Source organism: Vidua macroura, chromosome 1, assembly GCF_024509145.1.
Source record: "Vidua macroura isolate BioBank_ID:100142 chromosome 1, ASM2450914v1, whole genome shotgun sequence".
NCBI lineage: Eukaryota > Metazoa > Chordata > Aves > Passeriformes > Viduidae > Vidua > Vidua macroura.
The window spans coordinates 84,927,876-84,951,873 of record NC_071571.1 but is presented as its reverse complement, the minus strand read 5'-3'; the positions used below and the strand labels follow the sequence as shown (position 1 = coordinate 84,951,873).

At 36.8% G+C, this 23,998-nt stretch overlaps 1 protein-coding gene across 1 annotated transcript in view; it reads left to right on the top strand.

Moving 5' to 3' along the window:
* The window catches only part of DDC (dopa decarboxylase), a 74,078-nt gene extending 50,142 nt beyond the window's left edge, over positions 1–23,936 (top strand). Inside the window, exons 10-16 of the mRNA XM_053989495.1 lie at positions 896–963; positions 6,172–6,248; positions 9,992–10,011; positions 10,781–10,879; positions 17,515–17,616; positions 21,154–21,397; positions 21,591–23,936. Of these exons, the coding sequence (XP_053845470.1) occupies positions 896–963; positions 6,172–6,248; positions 9,992–10,011; positions 10,781–10,879; positions 17,515–17,616; positions 21,154–21,369 (582 nt within the window). The 3' untranslated portion in view covers positions 21,370–21,397; positions 21,591–23,936. The remainder of the gene's footprint in view (positions 1–895; positions 964–6,171; positions 6,249–9,991; positions 10,012–10,780; positions 10,880–17,514; positions 17,617–21,153; positions 21,398–21,590) is intronic.
* The last annotated feature ends 62 nt before the right edge of the window (positions 23,937–23,998 follow it).

Genomic DNA, 23,998 nt, shown 5'->3' with positions numbered 1-23,998 from the left:
TTGTTAATTGTTTACAGGTGACGGGGAAGATTATGAGAAGCAAATGAGAACAGAAAAGTGCAATATGGAATAGTCAGACCTTTGTGCTGCCAGGTCCCCATTCCCAGCTTTTCAAGGCCGGGAATGTTACCAAAGCATTCAAGGCTGGTGACTTCTGCCTTTATTAAAACAGAAAACATGGATGAAAGCTTTCTGAAATCCTTACCCATTTGGGTTTCTTCTGATGCCTCACCTGAACATGTCAAGTAAACCAGGCCTGGCACATGGTGTATAAATACGTATTTATTGCAAGTGCTTACTTTTTGGTGGTTTTTCTTTTGATTTAGATGAAACAATAATTTCTAGTGAAAGAAAATACCCTGTCAAAAAAAAAAAAAAAAAAAAGAAAAAAAAAAATTCCTAGTCAGTTGTAATTTTTTGAAGGAGTATGATGTACAGATTCTGAATTACGTATATAGTTTCTTGCTACATATGAATTTTGTGTGTATTAGTTTCATATTCTTGGAAGTAGAAAGCATAGGGAATTTTTATTGGAAAATGTGATATGAACCCCAGTGAATGTTTCCGAGTATGCAAATTTGTTTATTTATTTATTTAAGATCACAATAAGATATACAGTTTTCCATAATATATGTATCAAGAAAGTATAATTGTAAACAAATGCTCAAAATGTTGATAACTCTAGCCTAACTCCATACCTAACATGTATTCCACTCCCAAAATAAATGAAGATTTAACTCCAACAGTTACTAAATAAGGTGACATCAATATGAACATTATAATGACCTAATTCAGGAATTGATTCATAGTTACACAGACTATTTGACAAAGTCATATCATTAGCACATGGATCCTTTTCTCTTTCGTAATTCTGTTTTTATTTATCCATTCTCAGTTTGCAGATTCATTTAACTTTAATCCTCATAAATGGCTCCTAGTGAATTTTGATTGCTCTGCAATGTGGTAAGTATTACAGTAAAGGGAAACATTACAAGAGACAAAAAAGAGGTTATATTAGTCTTCCTTTCTAGCAGTAGACATTTCTTTATATTTTTCAACTGAAATGAGGAGAACTGCATAGCTTTAAATCTTATAAATTATTTACAGAATTCAAACTTTCATTTAATCCAAGTTTCAAAAACACAAAATTTTGAAATAGGCCTGAGCTCTGTATTATGTTCCAAAAAGAGAGAGAAGTTCCAAAAAATCTGCAGATTTATATTTTGTCCATTTTGACAAAAATTTAAAACATAAATTTAAAAAACTTATTTTAAGTATATCAGTGCAATGAACATCATGCTAAACAGGGCTTTTTTTTTTCTTTCTTCCTTTTCCATAACATTTCTTTTGGTTTGATTCTTTTAAAAGCCATTCTAAAAATGTTCAAGATTTGGCTGATGAAAAGCGGCTGATTTCAAAAAGGCCTATTTATGTAATTTTGTACCAACTTTCAATTTTCCCAGATGACAGCCGAGACATTTTGATATTAAATGATTCTGAAATAGAAACCCATAGACATACTTTCACACAAAGCAAAGTATCATGGCAGTAATAATAGCATGGGTTTGTTAAAAACATTCCATAGATGATCCTATTTTGTCCCAAACTAAATTATTTCCAGCATCACAATTAATGATACTTGTTAGCAAAACAGCTATTCAAAAAATGCAGACTATTTATCAAAATAAATGAAAACATTAATTGCAGTTATAATAGAACAAAATTTGCAAAAGAAAAAAAAGGAAGACTCCAAAACACCATCCAGAAATAGGTCATCTTATTTAAAATAGGAATAAATGTAAGACACTGATCACTCAGTTGCTTTTGGTTAACCTTCATCTCTTTTCTTTTCCCTGGCAAAGTAGACTTTTCAGGTAACATATTATACTTTTTACTTTAATATTTCAGCTAATGTAGGCATTTTAAATCTTCCGATACATTGTGTTTTTTTCTTTTCCTTAGGGTAGATGGCTTACATTTTGACCCTAATTCATCCGTAGTGGCAGCACCCCATAACGTGCTGTGTCTCTGTATGTAAGGAAGTGGGAAGATGTTGAAACAAACTCCTTTGCTAGTTCCTCCTATGTTTTTCTCATCACTCAAAGACATTGTTAAAAACATAGCCACTTGCAAATTAGACAATACACTATCATTCTCTTTAATTTTTGTAGAACAATGAGGAACCACAGTCTAGTCCCTAACAGTTTAATTTCTATTAATTCTGCTTTCCCTGAAAACCCTGTGGAACTTTGTTAAAGGCATTTTACCTGGCTTTCCAGTAAAACAAATTATATACAATCACACTGTGAGTTCCCATCTCAGGTGACTTTAGGTTATTCCTAGTAAAGCTTAGACTTTAGACTTAGGAAAATATTTTTCTGCATTTTGTTTCTTGTTGGGTTTTTGGTTTTTATTTTTAGATAAGCCATTGCATAAAATGCTTTTTTTTTCATAAGTAGGAAGATTTCAGTAGAAAACTCTGAAGAGACCTTGCAACGTCTCCTTACTCAAAGTTTCACAATTATAACTACTTGGGCTTCAAGTCAGCTAGGCATTTGTGTATAGGGGTTATTCACTTAGTACAGAATAAATGTACACTTAAACTCTTTGACTTGAAACCAAATCCATTGTCCAGCTAAGACCCACGTCCAAAATTCACCTGTCTTACCAACTGTAACACTCCCTGAGAAGGTGAAAAGTAATAATAAAGGATAAAGAATGGTAAGAAAAAGTACCTGTGAAGGATACATATTCCTCTGAGGATCCATGAAAAGTATGTAGTACGATACTATGGTAATATGGACAGAGTCCAGTTAACACTGAACACCATTTCAGAACCAAAGTAATCTGAGTTCTGTTGATGGGCAGACTTCAAAATAACTCAGATTCCTCAGCACTTTCCCCAATAAACACTTGCATTTCTTGTCTCTGCAAGCTGATTAAAATAATCTACCCATTAGATCTGTAATGTAATTATGTAACTACTCAGTGCAATATGTGGCACTGATGTAGTTTCAGATTTGGAGACAATTTCATTATAAACCTTTCGTAAAATATTCTCAGACTTCCTGATGTACAGAAAAGAGCAGTCAATTTCCTATAAAAAGGAAATTAATAAAGCCAGTCCAAGAAGGGTGTATTTTCTATATTCAAATATCAGAGTCCTTTAGAGACTTTGTCTTGAATCTACAGTCAGTTTTGCCTGACCTGTTTAGTTGATACTCTGGAATATTATAAAATAGGACTAAGTGTCTTCATTCAGAGAGAGTGAAAATAATCTTGCAAAGTCTTGGTATTTTTCACTTTTATTAGTCTTTTCGGGGTTTAAGTGTTAACTTTTGATTGGGAAGGCTGTTTCAGTGTCATTAGAAGGAGGTGCTTACAAGAAATACTTATCTGTAGATCATAGAACATAGAATAGTTTGGGTTGAAAGGGAATTTAAAGATCGTCTACTTCCAATCCTACTGTCATGGGCAGGGACACCTTCCACTAGCCCAAGTTGCTCAAAGCCCCATCCAGCCTGGTCTTGAAGACTGCTTGAAATGAAACTGTATTTCACTTGTCTACTCCGGCTGAACAAACTTGAACAATCTACTTGAACACAAACTGAAGTGAAATTTTCCCGCTGGTTCATAATACGAGGTCACCCTTTTATCTGTCATTAAAAATGCACAAAATAGAGTGAGGCAGTTAAAGGTTGCAGATATGCAATTCAAGTGAGTCACTTCTCACAGATTTTCATTACTTATTTCACCAGTTTTGTTGTGCATTTTGTACTATGAATACTTTATATGTGAATCCGTGCTACTTAAGCTAGGTCTTGGTCTATTAGCATAACATCCAGCCTTAAAAAAATCCTAGTTTACCGATACAATTTGTGAAATACATATTCACAGGATCACAGATTCGTTAGGGTTGGAAGGGACTTCTGAAGATCATCTAGCCCCATGATTTTCATCTTGAGAGGTAGTCAAGGAGCTTCTTTCAGGCTGGTCAATGTGTGCCTCAGAGCCCCTTTAACAGAGTCACCCACAACAATCACTCGACTTTTCTTTTTACCATAACCACCGTATGGCTCCTGATGTAGGCTCTCCTTGTTCGCCTTGCTCACAGGCATCTAAAACCTCCAAAGGATCATACCTGATTTTGCTCTGAATGTTGGAGGGTGGAGCCCTGCTTTTTTTGACCACCAGGGTCAAGGTGTCTCAAGCTCAGTGTTATCCACTGTAGACGTATGGTTCTGGAGCCAGATATCTACCTCTGTTTGAGTCCCTCCACTACCACACAGCCCTGTGTTATCTGTGTCTTGTAATGCGGCCATCTGACAACAGGTCATCCACCTGTGCACACTGTGCAGGTACCAGCCTTTTCTCCAGGAGAAGTATCTGAGTAACCATTGCAAGCTACTAGCTGTACTGACATCTCCTTCCTTAGCAGTTCCGTCTGAGTGGCAGCATCAGACTTCTCAGGGGCTGCCTCACTCGACACACTGGGTTTGGCTCCGAGGTGGGGACCCACCATTATGGCAGAGACCTTGAGCATTGAGCACTCTGGTGGGGACCTCCTGAGCACTTAGGACTTAACTGAGGTGCGGACCGACTTGCAGAATGCAGCAGCACCCTTCCTGCATGCCCTCCCTATGGAAACTTCCATGTCATTTTTGTGTATTCTATGCTAGATATTGCTGTAGAATAGTTGCCCTTTCCATTGTTTAATACAGGATCTTACAGGAGGTGAAATAAAGCACTCACAAAACATCTAAAGACATTGCTTGTAACTTGGATTAGCTGCATAGAGAATGAGCTACTGAAATACAAATATACCAAAGTAATCATATATTTCAAATAAACTACAGTAGAACAACCTAAAATTAGTTTAAAATAATTATCCTAATTAAACCTGTTTTAAATTATTGTTTTATTCCTTTTGTCCACAGGACATTTTTAGCAATAATTAGGTTATTCATTGATTTTATTTTATCTGAAAAGCTGTCGCTATTTTTCACATGCGTAAGTTTCCTTATTTTCAGCTATGTACTTCCTATACCTGAAGGCGAATACTTAGCTGTTGACCTTGGTACTTCCCTGACCGTTAGAGAGAGGAAGGCTTTTTTTTTGTTTGAATAAGATGTTTTATAACCACAGTCTAAATGTGAATGAGAGTGGGAGCATGTACTGGCCTATGCATTTATACATACACACTAAAATATTGGAAATTAGATTATTACTTAGAAATTTACAACTCTATATTTAACCATTAAGACACAGAAAAACGGTTTGGCCTTTCTTCTTTTAGAGTATCCCTGTGTTGATATAATTTTTGCTTACTTTGTGATGTATTTATAGGCATAATAATGTAGCAGTCTTTCCTTTTATGATTTATTATTTCTTCTTCTTCTGCCTCTATAAACCCCAACATTTGTGGAGGTGAGTCAGTCTTACTCAGCATGAACCAGGAACCAGAAAAATCTTATTATTAATTACTGGCAAAACACAGTTTATTCTCTCTAAAAGGGACACACTGGCTTTTGAACCTCAGTCCAGTCATGCCACCTCTAGCTGGCAATAGCAATTTACACTTCTCAGTGTAACATTGTGCTGTAGAATGTCTGTCAGGAATTGTGTACTGGATCCAGCTAATGGCAGGGTGGTAAAAAAGGGGAGTCTGAGTCAGAACTGGGGGCTTGTCCCTTGCAGTGGCTGCTCTTGCTACTTCCACAGCAGCATGGAGAGACAGTGGCCAGCACCCCCAAAGCCTCAGCGCAGCTCTGCGCAATGTTTAGGAAGCAACAGCTCTTCCCACGCAGCTTTGTACTGCAGTAATTTCAAGACAACTTCTGTTGACTGCAAACATTAACATTGCTTCAGCTAGTCTCACATTCTGGTGTGAGTGTCTATCACCATAAAAAGATCCTCTATGTCTGTTTCTTGTCTGTTTTTAAATATGCACTCGTGCAGTCATGCTGCCCGTTCCTGCTGAGCCTTACACTTAACTGCTTGTAAGTACAGTACTGATACGGCTGTGAAAAAGCACTGAAAATGGCACAGGCTGTACTCAGGAAATATGCCAGTTTAAACACATTCAATTTGACTTCATTTCTTCTGGAAATTTAATCCCTTAAGTCTTTATTCTTAAATTTCTCAATTTGATTTCTTTCTTTTTTTATACAGGGTGAAAAAAAGATCAGATTTAATAGGTGCCTTTAAATTAGAACCTCTTTACCTGCAGCATCACCATCAGGAGTCTGGTAATTTTATAATTAAATGAGATTATTATTATTTTGTTTGCACTCTGGTATTTAATGGGGAAAAAAAGGATTTAAGATGAAAACGGCAATTCTTAAACTACCCAAGTTGTTTAGGAGGCCATTTCCATTTTCTAAGCGCTCTAGGGAGCTAAGCTCATTAAAGTGCAAATACATGTCTAGTGAGATTTTAGTTAGTTAAAAGCAATACAAGGAAAGTAATTTCATAAAGCATTATGCATTGCTACTTTTGTATTGGTATTTCCCCAGTTGCAGACTTACCACTGATTGATCGCAGGAGTGTTGAGAAAATTCTTATTATCTTTTGGCTGTTGGATAAACGAATTGGGTGTTATGTAACAAGTCCCTTAACCTCTCTTCCCCAACATATCTTTCTCCAGAATGATTTCAGGATCTGATTTGGTTTTAGGTAATCTAAGGTCTGTGATTTTTTTTCTTAGTTATTCATGCAAGCTCTGATTCAAATTTTTCAGAAACCCATGTGAGGACCAAACACTGCCTGAAACTAAAAAGAAGGGGTAAACTGTTTGCTGTCTGTGCTCTGCTTTTAAGTGATAGCTTTCTGGGACATTATGCTGTAGCCTTCATGCTCTTACACTGGCTCTAGGGAAAGGCGGTAAGAGTGTTCTATCTGTTTTGTACAAGATGCTCATGAAAGCTCTTTGCAAAATGCTCACAAAGAACTTAAAAATCTCAGGCTCTGTACAAAGCTCCTTAATGGATTCGTGCTGGTCCTTGCACATACCTAGCAACTGCAGAGTTGTATTTGCCCCCCTGAAGCTCATTTTTACACATCTAGTTTTTAACTGAATATGTGAAGAAGGTCACAGCAGTGCAGAGCCAACATGTGGCGGAAGTTCCCTCATAACTTTCTGAAGAGAGTGAATCATCTGTAGAAGGTCTTACCATATACTCAACCTCATCATTTTCCTGGAATTGCTAGTGCTGGTCTGTGTTCAGAAGTGTACCCTGTTATGGCTATGAACTCATTGACATTTAAATTAATACCATCCAGAATTCCACTATTCACTAAAAAGCCCTAGGAAAAATGGATTCATGTGCTTTAATCCTGAACTGGCATAAACCTTGAATTATATTCCTTTCCTCCATTTCCAAGGAATGCAAACATAGAACAGTGCAGTAAACAGAAACATGCAGTAATTCTGGAGCTGTTGTTCACCCTCTAAAGGCTCGAATTGTTAATAAAAAATACATGGGGTTTTTTTTTGCCTTTTCTAATGGAATATACATGTAACAGAAAATACACTTAAGGCACTAGCTTTTACATAATATACATTAAAAATATTTGTCTTCAGGTGAAAAAATTCCAGCCTTAACTAAAATGAAAATATGTTCTTGGGGCAACTGATAGTACTGATACAAGAACTTTTGGTCTTACCTGGGTTAAATAACACCTGAAGAAAACCAAACCTTTCTTAAAAGCAGGTAGTTTCAGTAAGGCCACATAGTTGACCTGAAAACTTTATCACTTAGTTGGAGAAAGAGTTTTTTAGCTTTTATCTTGCCTTCAGAAGTGGGATAGCATGATATGTGATCTAACATAATGGTTTCAAGGAGATCAGCCAATTTTAGCAGTCTAGGAATGCCATTTTTTTCCTATGCTCCATTCGCATGTGATATCAATTTTCTAAGGAGTTGGACAACACTTTTCAAATGCAAATGCCTCTGGTTAAACTTCCAACCCACACTTACTCCTTCAATAAACACAGTCAAATTTGCTACACGAAGGTGCCACAGTCCCCATTGACCCCTGTGTGATTTATGGGATGTCAGCACTCCTGAAAATACGACTTGTCAAATGGAGGGTCTTGAATTCTCAGTATTCTCAGGTCTGAGAATTCCTGTCCTGGTTTACTAAGTAAATGAAGTGGTATATCTGAATTCGCTCATCTCTCACTCAAGAATTTAAATGAGCGGAAAAATATCTCTATCCGTGAGCAATTACTCCTAATAACCATATGGCAATTATATGTGTCCCCAAGGGGAGAGTCTTTATTTTGTCATTAATTACAATTTTATGTGATTTGCATCACCACACCAGGAAGATTATACTAGCTTGCCTGGCAACCCAGGATATAGGTCAAATCCTCATGGCAGTGTTAGAAGAGTGCAGCTTTAAACTCTATTGTGAACACCATATACACTCCCACAATGCAATTCCTCCTGGTTAAATACAGATGTAAGACTAAGGCTTGTAATCAAGGAATCAAGCACTAATCATTGATTACATTCTGCTTCACAGCTTGTGAAAGGCGTTGTTGTGGATCATTAGACATAGCCCCTTACAGGAGCGTAGGATTATTTATCTGTCACCAGTTGCTTTACTCTCTTTGTTACCAGTCTTGCAGCTATCAAACAGAATTCTGCTACAATGCAGAAGAATATGAATGTTATCAATTTTCCTCATTACCAAGCAGAGACAACCACATTCATTTCTAGAAGACCAGGAACAGGTTAATGATTTTTGGTTGTTTTGTGGATTTGTGTTTTTTTACCATCTGGAAACCAACATAGTGACAGGTTAAAGAACCTAATGGCCTTCTGTTACAGAGAAAGAAGGACCATGTTTTTTCCTATGTTTTGGCTGCAAATGAGAGAACATTGGCAAGAGAGCTTGTAACAGAGAAAAAAAGTTGTTTGTCTTTTTTTCCTAGAAAACATAAAGGCTGAAAATTATGTAAATGGCATATACTGGTCAAATTCAGAAGCTACAGTTCAGTTTTCCAATTAACAATTCCAAGAGCATTTAGCATTTTCCCAAGGAATCCAAGTACATGCTCTCCTGTGAAGCTTATACTACAATGCAGAGAAATTAAGCAGAATAAGGAAGCTAAGCAGATGCTTCCTAGAGAAGTGCTTTAAATATTATGTCAGTTTAATTTCTGTTACTGACTTACAGCAAGTAACTGACTTTGTTCAAGTTTACTTTACTGTGAAATTAGTTGAATTCCTTGATTCAAAGAAAAGGTAGGTGAATCCTGACACTGTGTGCTTACGTAAAGAACAGCTAATAATGCCCTCTGCTTGTCTTCCTGGACTGCTTTGTGGCTTAGTCCATCTGTGTAAGGGGCTTTCACTCCATCAAAAGAAAAACCATTAAAAATTGCAGAATACTATTCTCCAAGCAGGAACAGGTCAAATTCTGAGTCAATTTTTTCAGTCACTTTTCTAGACATCCTGAAGAATTAGCTACAAATATATGTATGAGTATAAAATGTATTTAGAATTTGATTACTTTAAAGAATGTTACCAGTTCACTACAATAAAGGCAATGACATTTCACAGCAGAGAATGAGTTATGAAGTGAGTCTGGGGATTCTGCAAACTGTTTAAACCAAAATTAATAATAGTTATTTTATCTACTGCTTGTTTTCCGTACAGGAAGAAAATAAACATATTTGATCTGTCATCTCCATAGTATCTGCAGTATAACAGAAAGGAAAATAGTGTTTCTTCTGTAAACTGCTTGTTAGTGGCTGATTTTGACTAGCTAAGGAATGAAGGTTATTACAAGCACCTTCATTTAACATGCTGCCAAATACCCAGCTAGATATTTAGTGGTCCTGTTGACACTGATGATGCTGAAGCTTGTAGCAGATGTAAAGGATAGCTTAGATACAGCTTTTTCAATAACATTAGAATGACTGAAGTCTTTGGCTGTTGTGATGATGATGCAATGTGAACATTTTTTCTTTAATTTCCAGGTCTTGTAACAGATTATCGGGTAAGTACAGCATCAATGTAATAATTAATACTACTACTTGTATGTACTGGTATTTTTAGGACTTCATTTTCCTAAATATTTCCTTTACTATCATAAACTTCCGAACTTTATATTTCTTTACAAGAAGGATGCAGCTCATTAAATATTTTAACATTCCTCACACAGAAATTTGGTGGTTTTTTTTTGTTTTTTGAAAAAAAAATAATTGTTTAAAGGCAGAAATTGCATTGCATGTGCAATATCTTTAGATTTAGGCAGTACAAAGAAATTTTCTAAAGTTGTGGGTTTGGTGTTTTTTTTTCTTTAACATAGTGACTAACACAATTTAAAAAAATTAAAAGCATCTCTATTTTAATCTTTTACCATGGAAACACTGTTGTTTTGAAATGGAAAACGTGCCTTTGTAGATGCTAGCCCCACAACTTGAAACAAGCCAACGTACATGAGTTTCTCAGATACTTGTTTTTCTAAAGCCTTTAAGGAGAATTCAGCATGCACAAAGAAAATTTGATTTGCCTCGTGACCCTTCCATTCTGACTCCAACCTCCTTTGCCAATTTTAACTTGAAAATTTTGAGTATTAAATGGTGTTAATAAACAGGGATTAATAAACCAGGAATAGATATTTCTTTTATTATTTCATCCACCTCCAGCAACTGCCCATAGGATGTGTGGTGATGTGGTTCACTTCAAAACCATGGCAGAGCATCCTTTCTGCTGTGTCACTGCAGTGGTGACCTCTGACACGGGCTCTTCTCTCTGGGTTGCAGCACTGGCAAATCCCCCTGGGCAGGAGGTTCCGCTCCCTGAAGCTCTGGTTCGTACTGAGGATGTACGGGGTCAAGGGGCTGCAGGAGCACATCCGCAAGGTGACTGGGAATTGCCTTCTTGGGTACCCTGTGGTGGGACGGCAAGGGAAAATGAGCTGGCTGCCTATCTGCTCTCCGTGACTTCTGCACACGTCAGAAAGCGCAGGAAACAGTTCTAGGCAGCTCAGTTCAATAAGGGTGCTGCTCATTTGCCCCATGTAAGGTCAGCATTTCGTGTCATGGCCAGATCAAAGGTGCCGTTCATTTTGTGCTCATCTTTAGGAAAGAAACATCTCGGAATTTGGAACTTCTACAGTATGGTACCATAGTTCCCTCTCAAATCAAGCCAGAGCACATCCATGTTTTTATTGTGGAAACACGTGGATATTCATTACTTCTTTATTTTATTAATGTGCATGAATTGATAGGATGTTTAGATAATGATTAAGGGATACAGTGACTTATTTGGCATGTCTACCTCTGCTGTTGCTTTTTTCCCTGTCTAAAATATATTTTTGTTAAAAAAAGAATGTGTACAATTTACAGTCTGTTGATACTGTTATAAGTACTAAGTTTATTCTTGATGAAAAAAAGAAGGCTTTTTAATCACTAAAAAAACACATGTGGCACCTGTCTAAATTATAGCTGTACCTCCTCTGCAGCAGTAAAGTCAAATTCAAGCATACCTTTCCATCTCTATGAAGTTCAGGGAAACCTCTAGTGGGGGGAGATCCATGACTTGGCTCTAAATATTTACAAAAATATCCATTAGCTAAGGGCCTAGCCTAGCATACCAAATTCCTTGCAGACACATATTCCTTTCAGTTTTGGTACTAAACAGACTTCCTAAGAAAAGCTTTGGAAGCCTCATATCAATTCCATGGCCTTTTGTCAGGGCGGTTTGCACAGATCAGTATTTACATTCAAAAGATTCCCTCTTTCCCTGTCTCCTACATATCTCCCTGATTGTCCTGCCAAAAGCTGCTTGTCTTCATAGAATCATAGCTGAGGACCAAGCTTTGATATCTTCTGTGACAATTCAGTTCAGGAAAGCTAAGCAAATGAATCTTTTCTTAAAGATATTGACTCCAAAGTAAAACCCTTGTATGTTTCCTCATTTGTAAAGGTAATTCAGACAGCTAAGATTTGCAAGGGCTTGTTGAAATGAGTGTGTTTGGTTTATATTTCTAAGGACTAAATTTTTCTTCAGTACAGATGTAAAAATAAGTTATGAAAAGACAAGAGGGATAATTTTTCTCACTGTATACATCTCCAAATTGGAACCATTAAGTTAATTTCTCCCCAATCCTCCTTACCCACCCACAATGAATGCTGATTCATGGGTTCCAAAGCATCTTAAAAAAAAAGAAAGTAATTTCTATCTCCAGCAAGCCTCTTTTGAATTTAAATTTCAAGAAATAATTGCATTTCATTTCTTCTATAGCAGAGTTTAAGATATCTCTCATGGGTTTTCAGATCTGTTGATAAAATTGTATCACTAGTTGGAAAATAAAAATTAAAAATGTGGTTTTTATCTTGTATTTTTTCCTGTCTTCTCAGGAATTAACATGAGCCTTCTTGGGTACCCTGTGGTGGAACAGCAAGGGAAAATGAGGGTAGATTGTGATGACTTTTCTTTTGGTAGAGTAGTAATGAAGTATCTAAACGAGTCTGACATTGGATTAAATTTTCATACTTACAGACAAGTTTCCAAATGCAAAATAATTTGGAATTTAGCTTCACTTGTTAGCTGAACTCTAGCATTGCTCATCCCCATGCCTGGCCTTGAGAAGCTGCTTTCTTTTAAACATGCTGTAGCATCTTGCAAATAACAGTTTTTATATTCCCATTGCTGGCCAAGGCATCACAGCCAGTTCCTGCTCCCAGGCTGGTACTGTCTCCTGTGTACTTGGGACTTTTAGCTGGTTTTAAGGGAAGCCCTGTAGGTGCCAGAATTACTTCTGAAGTGGCATTTGATGATTTGGAGATGCATTTGAGTGTGTGATAGAGTGGACATAGGTGGAACGAGAAGAGACCTAGGAACAGTGACAGAGGCAGGTATTGCAACCTTCCAGTGGAGAACAGAGGGCTGCAGCTGGGGAAGCAGGAAGAAGTGGTCTCTGTATCTCTTGTGTTATTAAGGAGTTGCCCCCAGGAAAGGGTAACAGAGTCGGGCAGAAGAATGGAGGTTTGAAGCAGCTCCTTGGGCTGGAATCTGGGAAAGGAGGTGCCTAGGTTTGCTCCTAAGTCATGGAAAACTCTAGGAAGATCTGTGTGTGTAGTGTTTATACATTTCTAGTTAGGCTTCTTTTCTGCAGCCTGGTGTTACTTAAAAGGGATTTGAGATTTTCGGGAGATGAGCTTCTGACATGATATAGAGGGAAAAAACACTGTAGATCCTTAAGAACCCACCCTGTTTGTTGTGTGGTAGCAAGTTTCTCTGTGGAAGACCAAAGACATCTGTAACTATCTCTTCAAAAACTTTTTTTTCTTGATGTAAACTGTCACAGAAATTATTTTTCCCTCTCTTTTACTAGTATATTTTAAGGAATATATATTTGTTGTGTTTGCAGCCTTAAGGTCTACATCAAAAAGACAGGATAACCACTGCAACTTGGCACTTGCTTGAGGATGGCATTTAGGAAGTAAAATATTCCCAGGAGATGAGAATGTGTGACTTGGATTTAGATGCATTAACTTTTTTTGTTTTCCAAACATTCCAGTTATGCACTCTCTTCACACACAGCATATCATATTAATCTATTGCAAAGTACAGGTTTTAAAGCAGTGGTAAAGGGAGGATAGTCATCTTTGAAGGATGTGGGGAGAGACAAATACAAATTTTGGAGTTAAGTCCTAAAGCCACAGAGGAGATGTAAAAAGAGGGCAAGCTCAACAACAACAGTCTTCTGGACTGATGCCAACCAGAGTGCATATAAATGTGAAATCTAAACGGTCCATTTGTAAATAGCTCATTTGCAAACCGCTTGACCATCTCTTTATTATTCCTTTGTTGGCTTAAGTCTTCTCAAAGACATCAGAAGTAATTTCAGAAATTTAGGAGTTAGTGTGTTTTTGTATGCAGTCCCTATGAACATTTTGACTCAGCTGAATGCTCCTTAGGACCAGAAGTAATCAGTGTACTGGGGAAAATGAATGCCATTAAAAATTAACAGTAGAGTCCAAGAAACTGGAACTGTAAAGAACAGCAACACTAGAGATAGTATTTGAACTGGAGAGTGGCACAGTCCAAGTGGCTGCTAAGAAGACTCTTCTGACAGCATTTCCCTTCAGTGTAGTGGGAGGCAGGCTAAGGCAGGCAAAGAAGTGAAATTTATAGAAGAAAAAGTATGAAGTGATCAAGACTAGGGCAGTATGCTTATCTGCATATACACAGTAGTGTACTCTGATACTTCAGAGAAACTGCCTGCAATCAAAAGCTATTTTAGCTCTTGAAGGCATTGCCCAAAAATTAAAATTCAGCTTGAACACTTCAATGCAGAAGCATTTAAATTTATATTCATAATTATAGTTATTTACTCACAGGCATACATAGGAAAATACAGATTTTTTAAAACAAGGACCACATCTTAGTGTCTCACAAGTTTACTGCTCCTATTACTGATTATGTAAGACATTTCCCTTAATCCAGAATAACCAAATTAATTAGATCCCTTGTTTCCTTTCTCGCTCTTCTGGAGAAGAGCAAAGGTTATTTACCTGAGATAATAGTGACACATAACAAGCCTCTTTTTTTCAATCAGCTAAATTGCACTACAAAGACTGGGGCTGTTATTTTGTTCCTATATACCAAGATACTTCAGGATACACACACAGTCCATGTGATTCCACTCTGAGAACTTACTTGATGGAGGGATTGCTCAAATGGTAGTTCTAGAAACAGTATATGAGTTGGTTGGCTTATGTCCACACTTCTGTTAAATCAAATAAGAGTTCTACATAAAATAATTTTGAAAAGTTAAATAATATTTGAATGCCAACTTCAAGTTAATGGTGCTAGGGACACAACTTGAAAAAGATGTCAAAATCAAAAGCACTTGGAGGATTAAGATATCCAGAGGTCAGGCTTGGTATGTACACATTCAGCAGAAAACTGAGGAACAGCCTGTCAGTCTTTTACTTCTCCTTTTTTCCTATCCTTAGTTTCAGTGCCTGCAGTTTTGTTTCCACAGTGTACCTGCCTGTCTTGAAAAGCTGAAGCACTAAAGCCACACGTGTCCTCCTGTGAATTATTGCCACGCTTATGTCCAGAGCATGGATACAGCTTTTGGACTTAGAGAGGCATGTGTGATGCCTAAATGCCCAGCAGTTCCACAGAACTTCACCTTCCTGGCTTAATAATATTTAACTTTAATGTTGCAGCAATCTTTGTAAGAGCAACTCAGGATAACAGCTTATGGTTCAAAGGTGCAAGGCCTTTGGTAACTATATTTATGCAAAGTTATACACGTGAAACTCCAGTTAAATCCCCACTTTCTCTCATTCCAGTTCAGTAAAACCTAAAACGCTTGGTGCCCCCCAGTGTCTTTACAAATTATTGCTGTTTGTTAAGACTTGCTGTGAATGAAAGTATTTGCATCCAGACATGAGTGCAAAATACCTCCAGAATTTTGGTTTGTGACTTACCTAAAATTTTTCTCTTTTCCCTTGCTTTTATTTCTTTCAAATTCATGAAAAATTATTTAGTTCAAGAAATGGACATAAGTACCTGCTATAAAATGCACAGCTTGGGTCTGGAGTTTTCTTGTGCAAACTTCTCACAGTAAGCCAGATCTTAAATGTTTGCTTTATTCAATTCTTACCCAGATAAATTTTGATGAAATTCAGCTGGTGATTACATTCAGCTGGACAGTTGTGAAATTCTTAATGATTTGTTTTATGGCTTTGATTTCCAAGACACGGTACATGCAGTGCACAATTTTATGGAGCCATGTAAAAGACATGTTTGGTTAAAAAGCTATAGAACATGAGGATAGGAGGAGACAGTAAAAGACCATTACACCACTTGTGACTATTTCACATATGTTTTTCACGCACTTATTAGGCATACAAGTATCTGTATGTATGCAGATACTTCTGGTTGGATTTCACAGCTGTAAATTCATGCTCTTTGTATTAGCAGAACGTTCTAATGCCTTGGAAGGGATTGAGGATTTTATTGGTCTCATTCCTGACTCAAAGAGCTTTCAGGCTAATTTTAGAGGGAGATGGTAAATGGATGTAACAAACAGCAGAGCAGAAGTGGTAACAACAGGAAAATTGGCTGGTTACAGAGGGTACCAATAAGCCCAATATGAAGGTTTTGAAGAAATATTTTGATTTGATCTAAACGATGTTTTTCTATTTTAAGAAATAAAAAAACACCAGAAAGCTATAATTAAGATTGCAAAATCTGCTGGCTTTTTTTTTCTTTTTCTTCCCTTTTTTGTAATTTCTGTTTTGCCTTGTCCTTTTGGAAGAAGTTCCTGTGAGATGATACATTCCACATTTAACCTTGACCCAAAGTGATACATTTCATTTTTGTTTAATAGCTGACCTTGAACTTACGGAAAGTCAAAGTGCAAAAGCATGGGCTTAGTTGTTTATTTTTGTAAAATTATTTGCAATCCCAAATATATAAAAGCTGACAAATCTTTAAACACGATTTTTAGATATTTCAGATAATTTTTCGTATAGACTGGCTATTGCATGAAGACAAACTATAATAAAAATGGCTGTTTGCTGTTGTTACCTTTTTTGCTTGGTTGTTTGGTTGGTTTTTTGGCTTCTTCTAGTACAGTGAACACTAAGCTGATGATATAGCCAGTAGGAGGGGGACTGGATAAGGTACTGCAGGTATCTGATGAGGATATGTGTAGGTTTTTTGAAAGTGCTTTTAAATTAATTTTCTCTTTGAAAGAAAGCAAAGCAAAACACATTATAAGTATGCAAGTATCACTGAGTAATGTTAAGACTTCCCAGCTGGTTTTTAGTATGTATCCTATTTATTTGAATTTTTAGTATCCTATTTATTTGAATTTTGGTTTCATCTGCTTCAAAGTAATTGCTCTGGCTTGGTGCCCTCTGTCATCCTTTTTTGCCTCAGTAACTTCTCAACAGGTTTGCTGAGATTTGCTGTCCATTTTCTGGATTATACTGCCATCAACTTTTTTTTCAACTGAACCTGAGCACACAGGTCAGAATAGTGAGCAAGTTCTCCCTTTCTTCACAGATTTCTCATATTTAGTGAGCTATTCTACAAAGTGTATCTTTCCAGCTCAATTTTCACTGAAATTGTGACAATTTTTCCCTGTATGTCTGTGCACTTCCCCCTTTCCCTCTAATGACTCCTGGACTTTTAGCCATTCCCAGCCAAAACTAACAGTGGTATAAAACCTAAAGGAGAATTATTAAAATTATTTACTCTTAATGTGGTATCATACCAAATTGTGCTGAAGTGTCTCAAGAAGTAGACCAGCACTGCCTAAGACAGTCTGAGATACCAATACAGCAATGGCTCCATATGGTCTCTGGAAGTCATAAATGGGATGGAATTTAACACAAACAGATGGCAATATGTGAATATTATCACACAGCAGCAGAAGGAACAGAGCAAAGGAATGGAAAATACTTCAGCACACCTTTTCTCTTGGTGAATCAAATGTATTCAATATAGATACTCTTTCTCTTCTCAGCACGTTAGACTGTCGCATCAGTTTGAACACTTAGTCCTTCAGGATGAAAGGTTTGAGATCTGTGCTGAGGTTGTTTTGGGACTGGTCTGCTTCCGGCTGAAGGTAAGGCAGCTAAGATGTATTTCTTCTCTCATGGCTTACAGTAACACCAGAACCTGCAACTGAATACAGTCTTTGTAGTTAATATACTTGATTATTTTTTAAGGAAAGTAAAGCGAGTTTGTTTAGAACAAAGCAGATGAAAGAAAAAAAGCTTTAGACAATTTTTAAAAAAACTGAATCAAATCTTAAAGAAATTAAAGCATAATAAGGCATGGAAACATACAGTCAAGGCAAACAAATGTTTAAACCAGTCACATAAAATTACTTACATTCTATGTGTGATGAGCTTTGATAAAGATGACTGTTTTAGTATATTTCCCTAGATTTCTGAATATGATGAGTGTGTATTAATTTTTCTTGTCAAGTTAATTTCTTATGTATATATATTTAATATTAAATTTTATTTTAAAAATACTAAGATAAAAATCAGAGCACTAAATACTTATTTTATTGTTTTCTTTAAAGACTGTTTTTTCATCTATAAAATTTGATGGTAAAACTGGGAAAACTGAAGTAAGATGTGTTTAAGAACAGGTTACATGGGAGACCAGCTTTCCTGGTCTGCTTTTTATTGCTGAACATTATTCTTTTGCCCTGTTTGGCCTTTTATTCTCCAAAATCTCTCAAAGTGCCAAGTTCATTGATGTGGACACCTTGCCCAATGGAAACTAGAAAATTCATTCTGCACTTGGAGCATAAAAGCTGCAGTAGTTAGGAAAGCCCATTTGTTTCAATCAGCCATTAAAAGGGGATCAGTGTCTCAGTTTAGGTAAAGTAATTTTCTAGAGGAGCTTGCAGCTAAAGCCTTGCAGAGGACTGGATTGTAACATTGAATCTGCTACCAAGCAACAATAACAATATCAGCACTAGTGTTTTTCTAGCTAACATGATACCTAAATGAGCTTTAGCTATTCTGTAGGCTTGCAAGCACATCTTCTCTCCTTCTGGGTAGTTTATTTTTAACAAATTCTTTTCTCAGTCATTCAGTTGCCCCAGTTATCTGAGCTTGATGCAAGTGGTTGAAGAAGCTAACAAGTAAATAATAAAGTAATGGTGAGTTCACCTGGAATAGGAAAATGGTTTTGTTTGAATTTATAGAGTTTAAAATAAAATTTAAAAAGATCCTGCGTTTAAGGGATCAGACAGATTACAGAATGCAGTTTTTTTCAGTCAATGAAAACACAAATATAATCTCTTTCCTAACAATAACTTTTAAAAGATGTTGAGGGATAGATTCTGTGGCTTCTATTGCTCAATAACAAAATGTTGGTTGCAGTCTGCTTTCTCACATGGAACAAGCAAACACTAGTTTTGCAGATCCAGACACAGCTGTTACTCAGTGCTCTACATTTACTTTGAAGGAACAGTTCTGGTGAAGTAGAGCATAGCAACACAGGAATTGTCACTTTTGATCAGACCAGTAGCTCATCTACATCTGTTCTCCTGTCCCTCATGATTCAGAGGAAGAAATCACATCCAAAGGGAAAGACAATTTTACAATAGGAGGTAAATATTGGACCTTTAGCAAAGAAATCTTTGGACAAGTTGTAGAATAAAGGCCTGATTCCACTGAAAACCAGTGTTAAAAGAGCAGTGGTTTTATTTCTGGCTTACCTGATACAAAAAAAAAAAAAAAAAAAAAAAAAAAAAAAAAAAAAAAAAAAAAAATCTAGCAAGCTTTCAAATTAGGAGGTTTTATAGCTATTTTAACAGCTTTATTTGCTTTTTATACACTCCTTCAAAAATCTGTCATTTTTATAATTCATATTAAGATATATCTTAGAAGCAGGATATTTGTAATTTTTATGTAGTTATAGTAGAATTAATGGTCAGGGGACTTGAACTGTATAATGCTGCACAGCTGTAAAAGTATGAAATATTTTTTTCTTACTTCCTTTGTTCTTGAGAAGCCCTTTTTAATTTTTTTGCTTAGCTGTAACTTTTAATTTTTTTGCCTTTCACACTGTTGAGCAAATGGACTAATTACCTATGACTTTCATATTATAATTATTTCATCAAATATGTCATGCCAAAGGGTTAGTTTTAGGCCTCCTTGTCATGACTGCAGATGAATACAAGTCAAGCTAGTAATTTCTCCAAGGGGGTGAGAATGCTGTCATATTGAAGCTCACAGACTCAATCAAAGCTGCCTTCTCAAAGCTCTGGGAGAGGATTAGTCACTACCAACTTCAATTTGACGTGACACCCGAGTGTCACAGCAGCCCTAAGGGGGAGCTGTGAGAGTAGAACAGAAGAAAGATAAATGAATCTTTTCTTCTTCCTCCCTTCACTCCTGCCAGCTTAACATCATATAACTGCTTGTATTGCCTGAAAGTCAGTGCTGTGCATTTGATATTAAAGGCGAGGATTGTCATTTTAATAATGCATTGCCTTTGATAAGAAAGCAGGACATCATTGTCAGCAGTGACTGACCTGTAATGGGTGGGGACTTACAAAATAACAAAGTTGGTCCATTTTCTTAGTTAGGAGCATTTCAGACACATAAATATCTCCTGGAAGAGTAAGGCTAAGCCATGAATTTTAGTACTTCAAACTAAATTCGTAATAACTTGTGCTACGACAGAACAAGGTTTTGACTTGGGTTCAACTCTTAATTCTTAATATGATCTAAAAATGTGAGAATGATACATTTATCCTTGCTGCCAATAGGAAACTGTCTGCCTTATGCTTTGGTTTTATATGGAAAAGGCTAAGCAGGAAAGTCACAATTGCCCGGATTTGAGAGAAGGTGTTTTCTGGTCAGGATGTTTTCAAGAAGAGCAGTGCTGCCACAGTAACACAACTGCTGCTGAACAGAGGGATTTGTCCATTTGCCACTCTTTTTCCACAGTCAGTGCTCAGTAAGGGGGCACTGTGATCAAAATGCAGATGATCCCAGAATCTCTTTCAATTGTGTGTTGCCACCAGTGTAATAGAGAGAGTAAAGGTTGCACAATACCTAAAATACCTAAAATACTTCCTCTGATGGATTCCGTGGTAGGTAACTCTTAAAGAATTTGAGGCAAATACCTTTATAGGGTTTCCACTGATCTTATCCCTACTTACACAAGGGATATATTACCTTAAACATTTTTTAATTAAGAGTAAGATTTAATATTCAAAAGAATCTCTCACAGCAGCCATACTTAAGTGAGGAAAGTTAGTATAGTTCACTGCAAAACCTCCTCCCATGTTTGTTTGATTAGATCCAAGAAGAGTGTAATAACACAGATACAATAATGAATGCTTTTAACATAGCTCATGACCTTAGGTCACACAAAGGCAGTCAGCTATCACAAATGCCCCAGTGTGAACACTGCTTCTAAACTGAAGGTAATCCCTAAATCTCTTTGTGGCTCAAAACTTCTCCCTTACATCATCATCTTTTTGTGATTCTTTGATGGCAAAGCAGTGAGAGATGAGAAGGTGACTGCTCATTACTGGTGTTACTTGAGCTGGGCTGCTTGGTGGGATTTACATTTTCCAGAATTGTTTCTGAAATTCATTGCCATATCCATTGAATTACAATGATTTCAGGGCTCAAATGAACTAAACGAGGCACTTCTAAAAAGCATAAATGATGCCAAGAAGATCCATCTGGTCCCGTGCCACCTCCGAGAGAAGTTTGTGCTACGTTTTGCTATTTGTTCCCGCACAGTGGAATCCACCCACATCAAGTTTGCCTGGCAGCACATCTCACAGCTGGCAACTGATCTTCTGAAAACATGGGAGCAAAACCACCACCAGCAGTAACAAGCAGTGAAGTATAAGTGAAGATGAGGTAATTAACTGGCTTTCTCTGTGTTGCCAAGTTTTATTTTAGGTGCAGGTGGGAAAGTCAAACTATGAAGAAAAAAATTACAAAACCTGTTGTTATATAGCCCAGCTGCAGTAGCAAAATCCTTGCCAGTGAGTTGAATTGTAACCATAGTCATTCCTCCTCTGTACTGTAGTTTCATCTTGCCTGTTTCCAGGATGCACATAGCCAAGGAGAATCGAGCTGTCATTTCTTACCAGTTTGTAGTCAAGAGCCTTTGTTCAACCAAACAATGGAAATGGAAGGGTTGGTGCTCCCTCCATTGTCCTTGTTCACTTGTAGCACACCCCCTCCTTTCTTCACAGATGAAACTAAGAGGTCCTATAGCCAATTAATTTAACATTACTGTGACTGCAGGAAGAAGCCATGTTGGGGAAGTTTAGTTCAGTTTGTAAATATGTTAGTATCTGAATAGGTATGCACAAATGTTGCCAGGATTTGGGGCACTATCATGTCATGATACACTTGCTGCAGGAGTTTTGTAAATGAACAAAGGAAAAAGGACTTCAAGACTTCCTTCCATAGCCAGACTTAGGGGAATGAGCACTAACTGATTACTAATCATCCTTCTGGCAGGTTCTCTACTTTCCCTGAAATGGTTTGCTTTTAAAACAGCCATTTTGTCAAATTCCAGCAAATAGGTTATGCTGGCTATTGGTTTTCAGATTTATCATTCATAATGAGGTCCCTGAAAAGCTCCTCCTAAAGAGTTTTGTCAAAAGCTATGTGCTACCTGGTATTCTATATTTTTAATCAAGTTATTATCAGCAGTGATTACTTGAAAATAGTCTGTAAGATATGTTTTGCGAAACTGAGTTGTGATTTGTTTTTATGGCTACCATTTTGATTACTTCATGGTGTAATAAATCTTTGTCAAAATGTGCTAAGAAATGTGACGTCAAAAAATACTACTCTTAGTTTCTCAAATTAGCTAGCAAACGAGTAAGCAAGTGGCAATAAAAACATGAAGTAAGAGAACAAACCCCCAAAATCAGCTGTGGCGCTGAAAACCACCCCATCAGTGGTTTTCTTCCATTAACAGTGATGAATGGAAAATGAAAATACTGGAAAACCTCTTTCTGAGAAAGCCAAATCAGATATATTTGACACAAACCATTGATACATCATCCTGTCAAAGGCAGGCATAGTAAAGAGCTAAAATGAAAGTTGGAGGTGAAAGTCAGAAGAATATCAAGTCACAAAGTACTTTTGCCATTTTAAAAACATAAATTCCAGACAGTTATTTCTGTGTAAAGAAGAACAACATAAGTGGCTGCTCCAAGAAAAATAATATGTAGGATTAATTTCTACATCTGCATTTCAATCTTCCTTTTTAATGCTCATATTAACTTCTACAGCCTCTTGAGCAATGTGCACAATTATTCAGCTTTCTTCTTCCATCCCTTTCAAGTATACTTCCTACAGTTGGAAAGTTGCAAGTAGACCAGGGAAAATGGATCAGGACAGTTAATTTGGCACATGATCTGCTCCTACCCCTGCCTTTCATAATCTCTCACTTCTAGGGTGCAAACTGGGAAGGACTGCTATTTCCATAAGGAACTGATTTCCCAGGTAACAGATGAAGAAAGGGATAACCAATGAATTTGATAAAGCGCAGTAATACTTGAGCAGGTGACTGACACTGTCAGCTACAGTGTCAGAAATTTGGATAGCATCATTCTCTTCAGGAGAATCAATATGAAATTCAGCTTTTCTGTGGTAGCACAATGCAGTAGATTGGTAGACTGAAGAGAGTGGAAAATGCTGGAAGTTGTTCCCTTTCTCTGTTACTGGGTTTTTTTAAAACAACCTTATTCAGATCTCATGACCTGGAAAACAGCGTTCATCCATAACATGTATCTTCCACACTGATACAATTTTACAACTTTTACTTTATGAAAATTCTAGAATCTTGGAGCCAAAGAATTACATGCTCTCTGTGAGACAGACCAGTATTTTGTATGTGAAATATATAATCAGGATTGTACAGAAAAAAAAAAAAAAAAAAAAGATCAGATTTGGATCAAAGCTATCACAGAGTAAATCCAGGATAATTCCACTGAAATGAAATGGAGTTGCTCTGGGTTTAGGTGACTATGATTGAAATTAAAAATCTGGCTAATAAGTATTGGAAAACAAAGGCATAAGGTAAGGCACCCCTAAACTGAACATAAGAAGATTCTGCTGGAAATCTGCTCCATGGAAACAAGAGCAGAGATGAATGATGCCTGCCTGTGTGAGCCTCAAACTGCTGTAAAACTGGCATGCAGGCAGGATGCACACCCAAACCTAGGAGAGGTGAAATGTCCTCAACAACCCAGAATTAGACATAGATACTTTTAGACATTTGTGGGAAAATACTGCCAAAACTGACATTCAATTAAACATTTTTCAATATCCGGATATCAGTTTAAGAAGTGGCTGTTGTCCAGATACAGAAACTCCTGTTGGCAAAGAATTGAAGATAAAGGCTAATTTAAAATATAGATGGAGTAAAAGTCCATTTTTGTGGTTTTTTTTGTTTTTTTTTGGTTTTTTTTGTTTTTTTTGTTTTGTTTTGTTTTT